Here is a 14,946-nt window from a genome sequence, read left to right as displayed (position 1 = left end):
AATAATCATATGGGCCAGAGCTCACTAATCTTTCAAGCAAGCAATGTCAGCTGTGATGGGCAAAGACCACAGTCTTTCCCTCCTCTTGGCCTGGCAATCATTGTAGAAGTTAAACTCCTTCCCCTGGATTTGTTACTGTTAAAGCCATGTTAGTTCTTAGTAAATTTGTTGTTAATTTCCATTGCTTACAGATAGCTGAATTATTTGTTCTAGATTTTTACCAGAAATGCAATCTAAATTGACCAGTCTGTTATTCTTCAGTTCCTCCACTTTCTTCCTTTAAAAATAGGCACCTCTACAACTTTACAAGAATCCCAGTGATTGGGATCCCCTTTCTGTCCTTTTGTAAACACCAAAGGTCAAATTCATCAGTATGTTCTAGCTCATATTTTAGTGATTAAAGAACTCAGGTTGAAGTAGGGATTATTCATTTGGTCATACTTAACCCTTTCAGAAAAAGAAGCAAAAACAGGCACTCCACAAAAAAAGGCACTTCACTATTCACAGTGACATCTGTCAATAATGCTCACGTTCTACTGAACACCAGAGCAACTATTTCCTTACTGTCTTCTCACTGTACTATAACAATTGGGTTTGTTTCTTTTTATGTCCCTTTGTGGTTGCATCTACTTTTGTGCCCTTCTTTTTAAAATTTTCGTTGCATGTGCTCTTCCTACCCTTTTATTCTTATCACTGTTAAGTGAGGTGCAGGTATCTCGAGATCTCATGATTTAACCAAGTTGCTCTCTTAAAGCACTTTTTAGCCTGACCTTCAGTAGGATATAGAATTACATCTCTCGCTGCTTCATTTTGTACATACTGAGATAAAGCTTTTTGTGGCAAGACTAGTGGATCCTAACTGCATGGCATTCAACAACATCCCCATCTTTTTCTTACCCACCAGTGTGTGACAAGAAAAAAGTAAATTCTGAGTGTGAAGTGACCCAAGTTTAAACCAATTAAAACATCTGCCTCTGTCACTTGCATCAAAGCCTACTCATGCCCAAAAAGAAGAGTCTATACCTTTATCTTAACAGTGCAGGTGAAGTAACAGCATTTCTTCAAGTACATCAGGGCATCTTAGCTGCTAAACTGCTGTATTTGCACTAACACAAAATTTTGCTAAACAACTTAGATGGGGTTTTTCTTCAAGTATCATAATTATATTTACACATACTCTAATCCTCCCTGGTATTAACAATGTAAGTTAACCAGGCACAGTCCAACTCTGCTGAAGTATACAAATAGTGAAGGAAAAAAAGATGTGTAAGCAGCAAGTCTCTCTTTCACACAGGCCTTCACCAGTAAGTTCCAGGTTTCAAGCCTCTGCCACAAGGCATTGGCAATAACATCCTCCCAGGAACATGAGTGCTATCATCATACAGGAGAAGCAACAGTCCCGTAGGTGAGGAAAAGGTTCTCTCATCCATTTATTTAATTTTAAAATGACTCTGTAGGACCTACTTCCACTTTTTTAAACTAGGCATCATGTTTTTTTGCTAGCATCTAAATGTCACCACAACAATTTTTTATGAAAATTCTTACTGACTAACCACGAAGAGCTTTCACCTTTGCTGGCTCAACACCAAATTCACAAAGGCTGTAAAAATATGAAACAAACAACTGATGAATCAGAAGAGAGAACTGAAAAAAGCAGGCAGTCTAGTTTGACTCGTTTATATTGACTTTCTAATTTTGGCCAAACTGGTATCAGCCCAGCAACAGCTCCATCCAATCAGGAAACAGACAAACAGGTACTGCACAGCAATCAACTGATATTTTGAGAAGTGTGATCTCAACTGTGCTTTCCACCTACAGCCTGGCAAAACAAACTTATAAAATACTTTTTTTTTTAGCTAAGCACATCCGGTTTTAACAGAACAGTACCGAAGATTCATTATCTTCCAGTGAAAATTTAACTAACAGAGCCAAAGACAAAAGCTGGTATGACTTCTCCTGACTAGTACAATGCACAAGGGTTTGTATTGGTTTTGGCTCTATTTTTTTAATGCTCATGGGTAGGCACTGACAGAGTAAGAAACACCATTTCAGAGATTCTGTGTAAAAAAACCCCAAACATGCAAAGTTGAATGGCATTTTGAAACTACTTGCAAGACTAGACCTGTGCAAGGCCCATGGGTGTTTTTTTACATAGCAAAAAATTCCATATAACAAATGAGATTACTATGTATACATAAATGTTTGGAGTATTACCTGCATATGTAATTTCAGACATTCTTGGACACTTACAGAAACGTTTCTCAGTTCAATTTATATAATATGGAGGTTTTAACATGTATCACACTAAAGACAAATTAGATTAAAGGTAGGAATTACACTCAGTTATTTCATCTTTTTCTTGTGAGGCATTCACATGAGACATGCTGTCCACAGAGTGTACCCAAACCTGAGTGGAAGGCTATATAGGAGACCTCACAACTTCATTTATAGAAATAAACTTAAAGAAAAAAATCCAGAAAAACTGGAGAAGATGTTTTTTTCTTTGCTTGCTATCTGTGAAGAAACTGTGATATTTTGGTTTTTAAGGTTGTACTGGCACCACATATTCCATCAGCATTTAACTCTTACTCTTCTGGCAACAGCAACATACACATTTGCTCAAGGATATGAAAGATCTCTTTCCTTATCTACCTCTAAAAATCTATTCCTTGCACTGCCCTAGTAGCAAAGGTACCTCATGTACTTGCTGAGTCACAGAACTTGACAAGAGTTTACCTTGGCAATTAAAGTATACCTGCATTTCAGTGTAAAGCCTGATGAACAGAAGTACAAACAGTACAGGCTTACTTATCAGTAAGAAAGGAAAGCAAATTAGGTCAATAGTTTCTCATTAAAATAAGATAAATAAGGAAGAGGAGTCCATTCCAGAGTCTGCACATGCTGGCCAAGTACCTGTTGTTACTTTATTTGGTGTCTGGGCCCTCAGAAGGGGAGGGAAAATACGAAAGGTCAGATGCCAGCAGCTGAGTTCCTATTGAATCCTCAGTTGTAAATGAAATCTGTTCTCCATGTTACACAAACTTCAGTGGAGTTACTCAAAACTCTACCCCTTGCCCAGCTTCTCATTCAAATCTTATTTACAGTTCACTTCCAAATTTCTGTTTTATTAAGCATCTTGGAAAGAAAATCTGGGAGTTTTCTTTGCAGGGTCTGATAGTCTACTTATAGACAAAACTATAGCAGTTATACCATCCTGGAACTAAACTCTTGCAAGCACAGTCAGGATACAACTTGAATGACATTCTAGATGTGAAAATTCCTGTTCAAACCCACAAATAACAACTGATACAAAATGAAACTGAATTTAAAGAATAAAAAGGGGAGAGGGGTGAGTAGAGGAATGTGCAGGCAGTGGTGGAGAATAGCCTGGAAGTATTAAAAGCAAATAAAGAAGTTCTCAACTGAGGAATGTGAAATAAAGAGCAAAGAGAAGCTTTGCCACAGTGATAGCAGGGAGTATTTTGTCAGTAAAAAGGGAACCTCCTTCCCTCCCCTCAAATGTGAATATATAGATGTATATGATAAGGAGAGACTATTAAAAGAATGTAATTATACTTCTGTGTATCCACACCACAGGATTTCTACACATCAAATGATGATTTCTACACATCAAAATCTGATCTGTTTAGCTAAACTTTTCAGAAAAGGATTCATTTGAGCTTAGTGACTTTTAGCAATGAAGAACTCATGTTCTTGGGTTTGTTTGTGGACACCTGGAGATCTGGGAAAGGTAACAGAGAAGAGCAAGCACCTTGTCACCAGAAAAACATTTGATGAAAAGCAGTGTAACTCTCTAAAAAAAATATTTCAGAAATTAAATGAATGGGAAAAAACATTGAGAACCATATCCCCCATGGTATTGCTCCAATGATTACTGATCTCTCAGGTTAAAATCTTTATTCTTATTACTAGTGTAAAACTGTACAATGTTAGCCACCATTTCTTATAGCTCTTTTTTTCTAAATTAAAGACTGATCTACTAACAGCAATGTCTTCCTTGTGTAGATTCTATTAATAGGCAACTTGCTAATAGTCTGACCTTTGTCATCGATAAATAAATTTGCTTGGGGTTTTTTAACTCTAATCGTTCCTTTTGCTCTTTTCAGAGGTGTTCCCAGGCTTTCAGCATCTTTTGTAGAAATTAATACCAAAAATTAAGGCAACATACTTTAGTGACAGTGTCTGTCTCACTAGGAAGTAATATCTTCTTATTATTCTGATTTGATATTTTAATATTTACCTATCTAGCAATGACACACATTCCCTTGCATCTTTTGATGCATCAGAACAGCAGGTTTATATATGATACACACAATGGAAGGCTTGTTGACTACAAACTTTGAGCTCTGTGTTCCTGATAATTTTATACTCAGAGGACATATCACATATTCTGCACTTTTGCTTTTTCTTTCCGACAAAAAAGAAAAAAAAAAAAGGAAAAAAATCACAACTGAAGTATTAGGAAGATGCAAATACACTCTCAGCTCAGCATACTGTCAGAAATCATACTGCAGGGAAAGAGTGACCTTCTGTGGTGATTCACATTTTTCGGCAGAGAAATTCCTTCAGTGCTGTCAGAATATTTAGGCTAAAGCTGATACTTTCTTCTTGAAAAAAAAGGCTAATTCAGAGAGAATGAATAATGAATATGCATGTGAACACACAAAACACAGGAGAAAATCTTACAAATCTTACATTTTTGATCTTTAATGGTGAATTACCACATTCCCCTTTTTTCACTGTCCTAGGCACTATTATAATGTTGATCTGGATGGAGAAGGAATACAACTGAAAACGTGTATTTGTAAATGTAGGAGAAATGACCCACATTATCAATGGAAGTTCTTTGTAGGGTTACCTTGACAAGCACTTCAGGAGAAGCCATGGCATAAACAGCACTCAATCTCCTTTCCATTCACAATTTGGTTTCTCTCCTACACTGTTTCCACAGTATTTGTGATCAAGAAAGTATTTGTGTGGCAGTTCAACAAATTAGACTGCAAAATAATGCCATGATAACCCAGGAAAGGACTGGGGTTCTTTTTTTTTTCAGCTGTAAGGTTCTCGGAAGCTGGAGAAGTTCTCTGACATGATGGTGCTGTCACACCAACAGCTGTCCTCAGCCCAAATGAGGGATGGCACAGAGGGAAAAAATGAGCAACCAAAACACAAAGAACACTTAGGTCAGCACTGATGACCATTTCCTTGGAAGCAAGCAATAGATAAAGAAACACAGCACCACCCCCAATAACAACAATAATAAAAAACAACCTTTGGTATCTCCTAAGACGGTGATATCACTAAGCAGAGTACCAATAACACTCTTGAATGCATACAAAAGGCAAACAAGTATATCTGAACTAAACATAGCTGCAGCATTACACCATATTGTGAAGAGCCTGCGATTGCCCTTGAGTATTACATGACTTATGTTTTATGACTGACTGAAACAGGTTCTTGGGAGCTCATCACAGAATTCTCCACAAGCCAGTCAAAATACCAGCCAGAAAGACCAGCCACAGCATGCAGATAAGCCTTGGCTTAATAAATAAAGTCAAAAACAAAGCGGAAAAATTCCCTGCAGTTACAAGGCCTCATCTGTGACAACCTTCCCCACTGCAGCAATCCTAAGAGCAAAAAGGGCATTCAACAGCCCTGAGTGCTTTGGGGGTTTTATGTGGGTGAGTGGAGACAAGAACAAGTCTTACAAGTGGAATTCTGCTTGCTCACAGAAGATTATAAGCTGATTTGGGACCCACTACCTGACAGAGGCATTTGGGAAGAAAGCTGGGCAGACCAAGGCACAGTGAACCCAATAAATGTAGACATGTCCTTAGAGAGGATGACAAGGTAACATCAGTCTATTCTTCATTTAATAAATTGTTTCAGACAAATTGGTTGGTAAATCAAACAGGTAAACCAGTGTGCAAATTGCAACTGAAAATTAGAGCAGCTCTTACTGATGTAAGAGATGCAAAAATAATAAAAAATCTTGTCAAACATATCAGAATCAGGTGGTTTGTCAGAATCTGCAGAACTAATTGATGATCAAGATAAAACAGGAGCATTCAGAGAAGACAACGTTATTGCAGAGAAGCTAAATGAGTTCTTTGCATTCATATATGCCCACTCTGCCACTGTGGAGATCTCAATGCTACAGCCTTCTTCATGGAAGACTCATCAGAGGATCTGTCCAGAACTGAAGCAAGCACAAATAATTTTAAGGAACAAACTGACAAAATAGGAGTAACATATCATCAGAATCAGATAATTACCCAACAGTTCTAAAAGAACTAATTAATTAAATAGCTTAATTACTAACAGCAATTTGCAACCTCCCAAAAAAGTCCCAGGTGAGATTTAAGTCTGGTGACTGGACCAGAAAAACGAATACAGATCACAAAAAAGAACAAAAAAATTAGTGGACAGCCAGATAAACACAATTGGTTCTAAGACTTCCAAGTTCTGACTTAGCAATTCTTGAGTTCTTTGAAGGGATCAAGAAATATGCATAAAAAAGACCCACCTGAGATCATCCATGTGGCTTCCTAGGAGACTTTTAAGACTCACTCACCAAAATCCTAGTGAAACCAAGGAGTCATGCTGTAAGGGAAAATGCCTTGGTATAGATAAATGATTAGAGGATGAAAAAACAGAGTAAATTGGCAGTTCCTGCAATGGTGGAAGATGACCAGTGGAATTCCACAGCATTATATGCTGGGATCTGTTGTGTTCAACATGCCCATAAACAACATAGAGAAGTGGGTGGCAGCAGCAATATGGGAGAGTTTACTGATTTCACTATGATATTCAAAGTAGGAAAGATGAAGGCTGACCAAAGAGCAGAAAAAGGATTTGTAGTCAACTGGTAATCAAATAATGCAGATGAAATTTAAATGCAGATAAACATGAAATGATGTGTGGAAAAAACCAGAGCAAATACATTCATGTATGAAACAACTCTGAACCAACATAAACCACCTGGAGAGCAATCTGGGGCCTAATAACAGATTCCTCATGGGAGTTTAATGTTCTCAGGAAGTCAAGAAAGCAACTAAAATACTATGAATTATTGGGAAATGAATTCATGCAGGCATGCATGAATGATATGGCCACCTTTTAACTGCCATGTTGCCATGTTCTGGTTTCCTCCTCTCAAAAAAAGAGACAGGAATTAGGACTGTAAAATGTCCTGAAAAAAGCAACATGTATACATGATGGTATGGAGTAGTCTCTATATCAGAAAGGACTAAGTAAGCAAGTACTCTTCAGCATGAAAAAGAGATAACTCAAAAAGCCTAGAAAGTCAAAGGAGGTGTGAAATGAACAATGGGCTTAAATATTCACCGCCTTTTCAATGCAAGAACTGTAGGTGTCAGATAAAGATAGTTAAGGCCAAATTCAAACAAGCAAAAGGAATTATTTGCTACGGCAACTCCTTGCCAATGGACCTTTAACATATTTACATGGCATAGAGCAGAGACTTTAGAATCTCACAGAATAGGAGTCAGTTGAGGTTTATTTCATACACAGCTGGCTGAGGATGTTTCCAAACTGGAAAGAGCTGGAGGTTTGATAAGTATACACAGGAAGTATAATACATGCCTGCTCTGTTTTCACTGTTCTTTAGACATCTGACTTCCATCATTGGCAAGTGTGAACACAGACTGGATGAACCGTTAATGTGATCCAATGTGATTATTAATTTGCTGAATAGGCAATTGCTGCATCCAGTGATGCTGGATTCTTAAACAAATGTTTCCTAGTTTATAAGTTGGCTACATTGAAGTATAAAGGGACTTTTCTATACATATTTTAGTATCACACCCTGTGTTTGTGCATGTAGGATTGAAAACAGGCTCCAAACTCATAAAACATTATACAGGATCTGGCAGGGCCCCAAAAGGCCACCTAAGCTCAGGCAGTGCCACAGAAGCTACTGCCCTATTTAGGCAACGTCCTGTTCAAAAGCATGGCCTCCTTGTGACTTATGGCATTAACCACAGCCTGAGGAAGTCACCATTTATATAGTTTATCTGAAAAGTTCAGAGATGATAACAGTGTGGGAAAGGGGAGCTGCATGTTGCTAGATTTCTCAAGATGGCAGAAGTCTACAATGCTGACTAGAAACAGAAGCACAAAAGCTCAACCTGCAAGACAGAAGCTCTATAAGAATACTGTTGACAGCTTTCACAGCATGTGGCAGCTACCAAGGACTTTTCTGTTACTTCACACAAGTAAGCTCTAAAACCAACCACAAACATGTACTTCACATGTGTACAAAGCACCATTGAATTCCCCCAGTCCTACCTTGCACATCCAGCTTTCCAGTTTTCTGTATTCCTTACCTAAGACAACGACACAAGGAATTTAGCAAGTCTTGCTAACTCAATTTCTCCAAAAGTCTTTCTCACGGAGTTTAAATCACTATTGTTCCATTCCTTCTGACTCTTTTACCCAGGAGACCAAACAAGTTGAGAAAAAAAAGAGCTGAAACTGCAGTGTGGTGAGAAGAACAGAGGCTATTTGGGTGGTATCTGTGGAATTCAGTGCGTGGTGTGGGTGCAAGTCATTAATCCTATTTCCAGTGCTCACACTTTTACTTTCATGATATTTAATACTTATTTTTAAAGTCACAGTTATGAAAGCACTTGAGAAAGTCTGAATGCTATTTTTCATCTATTTTTCCCCTGTATGTCTCTAACCAGTAAAAAAACTGATCCCACAAACTTTGCAACCTGAAAATTAAGAAAACACAATACTTCCTTTTGCATGTATCAATTTACAGTCCTGAGGACTTTCAATGCTTTCAGTTAACAATGATGATTTATCCTCTTCTTTACTTCTTTCCACAGCAGACAATTTTATTCACACTGCTGTTACTTGACTTCTTTTCAACACATACCAACTCACACTGCAAGTCACTAGCTGTCAGCATTTTAAAACAAAGATTAGCAGTGCCAACTACACCTCAGGAAAAACACTGACACTCCTCACAGCTCAAGTGTTTATTATACACTACAGAAAAAGTGGTGCGTTACATTATCTATGTCCCTCTTCTTGTTTCTGCAGGGCTTCACTAAGCTGACAACTGACAATTGCATGGTTGTTTCAAAACTGCAGTAAGAAATAATTATTCTGAAGGTGCTGCATATATAATCATCACAACATAATAGCTAAGCTTTTTAAATACACAAGCTACTTTTTAACTAAGTTGTATTTTGATTAAAAAAACGGAACATTTAACACAAAAAGCAATGTTAATGTAGTGAAGAAAGATGCATTTTAGGACCACTTAACAAAGCAGACAAGCAAGAACCTAAATCCTACTACCTGACAAAAAACAATTTGAAGGTATATATGAGTCTACAATCTCTTATGACACAAAGTTATTATCTCAGAAGCCTAAAAAAGTTCTCCTTAAAATTACAGATTAAGTTTGGGAGGAAGATGTTATCTAATTTAAGCTCCTTATCCCAGTTTCATAACTGGTTGAGTTTTTAATACAGTGGTCACAAGAAGAATAACTGAAAGTCTAAGAAAATACCATGCCTTTGGTATTTCTCATGTTATTTGCATAGCATTTACACAGTATTTGACTAAAGTGTTTTTAAAGACCATACAATGCAAGAGCAGCCTGAACATAGAAACACTCAGATATGCTGCAGAAGTGTTACTCAGCAGACATTTAGAAGAATAGAAACAACTTAATCTTTGTTCCTCTTCCATCTGTATTATCACAGAAAACAGGGATTCAGGTAAACAGGAAAGTGAAAAATTATTTTTGCATTTGGCAGGAGAAAGAATAGATTGTTCAGTGTAACCAGCTGGTTACCTTCATTAACTCACTTTAACAATAGCAGCACAAAAGACCTCCTTCCAACAAATCTCCAGGAATTAGTAGCCCTGAGATAAATTGTATAGGATAACTAAATGTCCTCAAACTAGTTTAGATGCTGAGGCAGTCAAGAAACTTTTGAGAATAATCTTCATGTGATTTAATGGTCTATGTTTTGAAACCTTGTTCCACCTTTGAACATAGATCCCTTATCTAAAAATTATTTTCATTTTACAACTTACCTGGTAATAGAGCTGAGTAATTTGTTCCCCACTCTTACCAGGATGTTAATCTGTAAGACTGTGATCCTTCAACAAACTCCAAGAGCCCGGTGCTCCAGTAAATGCAGGACAGATTACTATGATATTGCAGTATAATACAGCAATACCTGAGTTCTGGATTCTAATGAAGTTGGTAGCACAGCAATTATACTCAGAATTCTACTTTATGATATGATGCATTTTGAGAAAGACTAAACACTTATATCTGCACAAATGTCCCAAATGTGGTACTCCAGGTATATGACTTTCTCTGGTAGAGGAGAGATACATCTTGATAGCTTGTGCAGTTAACAAGGAACATATTTTCCTCTGCTTTCCCACTCCTTAATGCTAGAAAACTCACTTGTTTTGCAGGAGAGGAGGGCAGGAGAAATACCAACAATTGCCTTCTACTAAATATTCAAATAAACTACTTGCTTTAAAAAGTATTTTCTAAAATTAAGGAAAAAAAAGTACTCAAATGACCATTTCTATACATGCAAAGGACAGACAAGTTAATCAACTGTCCCCTGTATTGTTTTGAATTTTTAACTTAAATTATTTCGTTTCAATTATTTACTACTTAAAAATGCTGTCAACCATTTAAAATTTTTATTTGGTAAATGCATAAAAGTAGGTCACTGAAAACGAGCTTATACACAATAATACACATCAGAGGATTAATATATAAAAATCAAGAGATGAAAAAACTGACCTGCTGCTTCTGGTGTTTGTTTAGTAGGGCTAAAAATAAGATGTAACATCTGGAGCAGTCTGCTAAAGCTGCACAGAAGTCACTGTAGGAAGAAAGTTTGCTACAAAGAGAAAAAATAAAACATAAATGAATGTAATTACTTTTTCCACAAATTATTTTTTTTACAACTCACTCTGCTTATGACTCTCAGAGCTGTATTTTCCAAGAAATGAAGTGAATGCCATACTCTGACTTCTAGCAGAGGCATATGCAGTTACATCAGCACAACAGAAGTCCAGCTATCCTTGCCACAGTGAGTTACGGGAAGAAGCGAACATGAGGAGCTTTTCAACCTGCTTGCCATATGGGCACAGGATGCCACACCACCAGCACTTCCCAGCATTAAATGGGAGAACTGCAATCTCCAGATGATGGGGGAAGTCAGATAGGAGAGGAAATAAAGGGTCTCTTCCTACTGCCTGTCTAGTAGAGCCCACGCGACAGCACTAACAGAACACACCTCTCCCCAGCACACACAGGGAACGCTCCTCCTTACAGACACGATTCCACCTCTGCACGTTCCCCAACAGCTGCCACAGCCCCACACTGCTCACCTCAACCATTGCAAAAACAGAGAATTGGACATGCTTCAGTCACTCCAGAAATACTGCAATAACAGAACAACCTAGGAGAACCTCTTACCTCCCATGGAGTTAACACCAGGAAACATCCATGCTGATGTTCAATTACAACCAATTACAGGAAGACTTACAGACTTAGATAAATGAATAATCTGAATAAATTAAAAATATTCTCTAAAAAGAAGCTGCCTCAAGTTATTGATTGAGAGAAAAGAATAATCATTCTGTATTACTAGAAGACAAAACAAAATTCAAATCTGAGCTCTGTACTGCACAGTATACTTTTTTTTGTGACTGCAGTTTCCTGAAAGCTTACATTTTTAATTTTATGGCTAATTTGTATCCTTGGAGCCTGAAGTTCTAAACTTATGAAAAAAAAAATTGAAGCACTAGGAAACTTTAAATAAGACAGATTATTTTTGCTCCATACTGTATTCTAGAAGTCCTTAATATGTCCTTATCAGAATTACAGTGTAAGTATTGATTAGTTAATCACAAACCCATTACCCCACTTTTCATGACATTTTCAAAATAAAAAAAAACCACTCTCTCCTTAGAAGCAGCATATACGTTCAAAGTGCTGTAATCATTACTTAAACTCACTTTCAGGAATAAAATTAGAAATAGAAGAGGAGAAGGTGGCATGGAATTTGGAAAGCAATTCACATGCTTTACAGGTAGCAAAGGACCAGATCTGCCTGTTTCACCTGTGGAGGGGAAGGAATGACAGCCCTTCAAAGAACCACCTGATCTCATTCAGAAAGGAGAATGTGATGGATGATTTGGAGGAGCTGAACAGAAGTCCATAGCAGAATTTCAGTGAATATGGAGCCATGGGCAACATGATTCAAACCAGTAACAAAGCAGCAATGGCAAATACTTCATCAAGAACATCATTCATAAACAATGCTTATAACCGAACTAACTCCTGAAATTACCAACAGCTGATCTCACAACTTCTTCAAAATCCTTAAATTGTTTGTAAGACCATTTAGCATAGGATATGGCAATCTGGTGCTTGATAACTGCACTTTATAATTTTTAACTAAGAAACTATTCAGACTGCAAAATGATCTATTTGGTGACCCCCTCATGCTGATGTCCCTCTCAAAAGCACAACTTGGGAAGCATCCACTGAGCTGCTCATAAAACTGAGATTCTTCCAGCACTTCCTTCTGCACACTCAAGCCCTGATCTCAATCTCCTCAGCCACTCTGTGACAGCTCAGAACAATGAACACTGGTGACATTTTCTCTCTTCTGTGTTTTATTTCACAATACACAGTCCCTGATATAACTTCAGTTTGGGTAATTTCTGTCATTCTTTTTTTTTAAGTATGGCCTAAAATAGGATGAAGAAACACCTAATAATTTATGCAGCTTTAAAATATAAGAAATGGTAAATCTCAATTTAGAATCTGTGGGATCAAAGAATGACACAATACAATAAAACATTTTTCAAAGGGCACAATGAATCCAAGTTTGCATAAATAAACGATTTTGTAGGTATTAATAGGGACACAATTATCACACAAAATCACTGAAAGCTACACAGAGCTTTTCAGAAAACACAATTCAATACAAATCTTCCAATTTTAATGCTTGGTCCTTCCTTCTCTGAGGCAGCAGTAACAGGGACCTGAGAGCACACAGAACCAGCACAGTGCTCTGTAGGTACCTGAGCATCCTCTGAGGCAGCAGCAACAGAGATCTGACAGCACAGAACCGGCGCAGTGCTCTGCAGGTACCTGAGCATCCTGACGATACAGGTGCACACGTCCTTATCACTCACACGTTGCTCCAGCGCCACACAGAGCTCAGAGGCGGCACCGCCGCAGAGGAGCTGGCACCTTGCCGGAGGCAACTCGGCCAAGTTTCGCAGAGTAGCTGTCAGCTGCATACAGAATATTTAAACATTTGTTAATCACAGCTTTTTACAACAGGCACTCAGCAATAGGACAAGGGGGCACGGGCTTAAGCTCTGTCAGGGGAAATTTCAGTTGGAGATCAGAAAAAAATTCTTTTCAGAGAGAGTAATCAGGCATTGGAATGGGCTGCCCAGAGAGGTGGTGGATTCACAATCCCTGGAGGTTTTTAAACTGAGATTGGACGTGGCACTGAGTGCCATGATCTCGTAAATGGACTAGAGTTGGACCAAGGGTTGGACTTGATGATCTTGGAGGTCTTTTCCAACCCAGTCGATTTTATGATTCTATAGTACACACTGCTTCGAAAATTGAATAAAGCTCATGTCTCATTTATAACACCTAAAGCAGCCTGAATGCCCTGTTTACATTTTGCAGGTATGCACACACCAATAAATAACAACAGGAAACGTGCAAGCAACAAGACCGTGTATTTGAGATAACTGTTTGAAAATGAAAGATTGATGCTACTTTTGCCTGCAGCAAAATCTAACCTCCTCCTTTGAGGGACAGATGATCTTTCATACCTTTTGAAACCTTTCATGCATGTATACAACCCTAGACCAACTGGAAAATAGGTGAAATGTTGTAGATGGTTAAAGTAATTTTTTGCATAATGTCTGATTTTGAAAATTTATATTTAAGTCTTACAAATTAATATGTATTTATAATACATATTTTGATAATAACTGTAAGTTGCAAACTAAGAAGATTTTAAAATACAGTAAAATTTATTCAAATAAAAAAGAAAAGAAGTTAATCAAGATGTTATGGGTTTAGCCAGGTGGGCCTAAATTTAGGCTATAAAGTTCAGATTAGGCCTGAAATTGTCAGCTGACTTGAGCTGGGCTGAGCTAGCTAACAGCTGACTTCTTCCAGCCAATAATATTGTATTCCATACCATACTACATCATCTCAAAGGGTGTAAAATCCAGTGTGTGGGAGTGGCTTAGTTAGTTCCATCATGGCTGCACTAAGAGGAGGACATCTAGCAGCTCCTCTACTATGCTGGGCCCTGCTCCTGTTGCCTGTGCCTGCATTTTGTTTGCATCAGGGAAGCAGAAATATTTTGTTATACTTTCTCTTTCTTGCTGAGTGTCTTTTGGAGTGCTTATGAATTTAGAGTAATGGGCTTTGTATTAATTGGGGAGTGGGAAGTTATGCCTTGTTATATATATATGTAACTTGTGTAAGTGTGTGTTATAGTGTAGTTTCCTCATAATTTTCTCTTCTCTGTATAAATACACGTAGTTAGTTTCAGCATAAACCTGGTTTTGAGGGTTTTTCTTCTCTCTCTTTTTTTTTCCCCTTGGCTGGTTGGGGGGAGGAAGAACCCTTTCACTCTGTCCTGGACACTTGACATTTTGCCAGCTCAACCCAGGACAGATAATTGGTGCGTTGGCCGGGAAATGAAGGACACTAGCAAGTGTCCCAGAAGGTTGGCAGGGCTCCCGGGAGCATTGTTATAGAAACATTCCTTGATATCTGCATTGCTTGGGTACATCTAATATAAACAATGGTCTCTTGCTACTGGATCCTCGTTTCATTCCTTGTACTGACTGTTTTTG

At 37.9% G+C, this 14,946-nt stretch overlaps 1 protein-coding gene across 7 annotated transcripts in view; it reads right to left on the bottom strand.

Annotated features, from left to right (window-relative positions):
* The window catches only part of ARMC2 (armadillo repeat containing 2), a 69,368-nt gene that overhangs the window by 13,576 nt on the left and 40,846 nt on the right, over positions 1–14,946 (bottom strand). For all 7 annotated transcript variants that reach the window (XM_071548863.1, XM_071548867.1, XM_071548866.1 and 4 more), the window contains 2 exons: positions 13,202–13,347; positions 10,835–10,934 (listed from right to left, as the gene is read on the bottom strand). In XM_071548863.1, the coding sequence (XP_071404964.1) occupies positions 10,835–10,934; positions 13,202–13,347 (246 nt within the window). The remainder of the gene's footprint in view (positions 1–10,834; positions 10,935–13,201; positions 13,348–14,946) is intronic.

Source organism: Pithys albifrons, chromosome 2 (genome assembly GCF_047495875.1).
Source record: "Pithys albifrons albifrons isolate INPA30051 chromosome 2, PitAlb_v1, whole genome shotgun sequence".
Lineage (NCBI taxonomy): Eukaryota > Metazoa > Chordata > Aves > Passeriformes > Thamnophilidae > Pithys > Pithys albifrons.
Note: the sequence above shows the minus strand (reverse complement) of the source record. Positions and strands in the feature narration are given on the sequence as shown.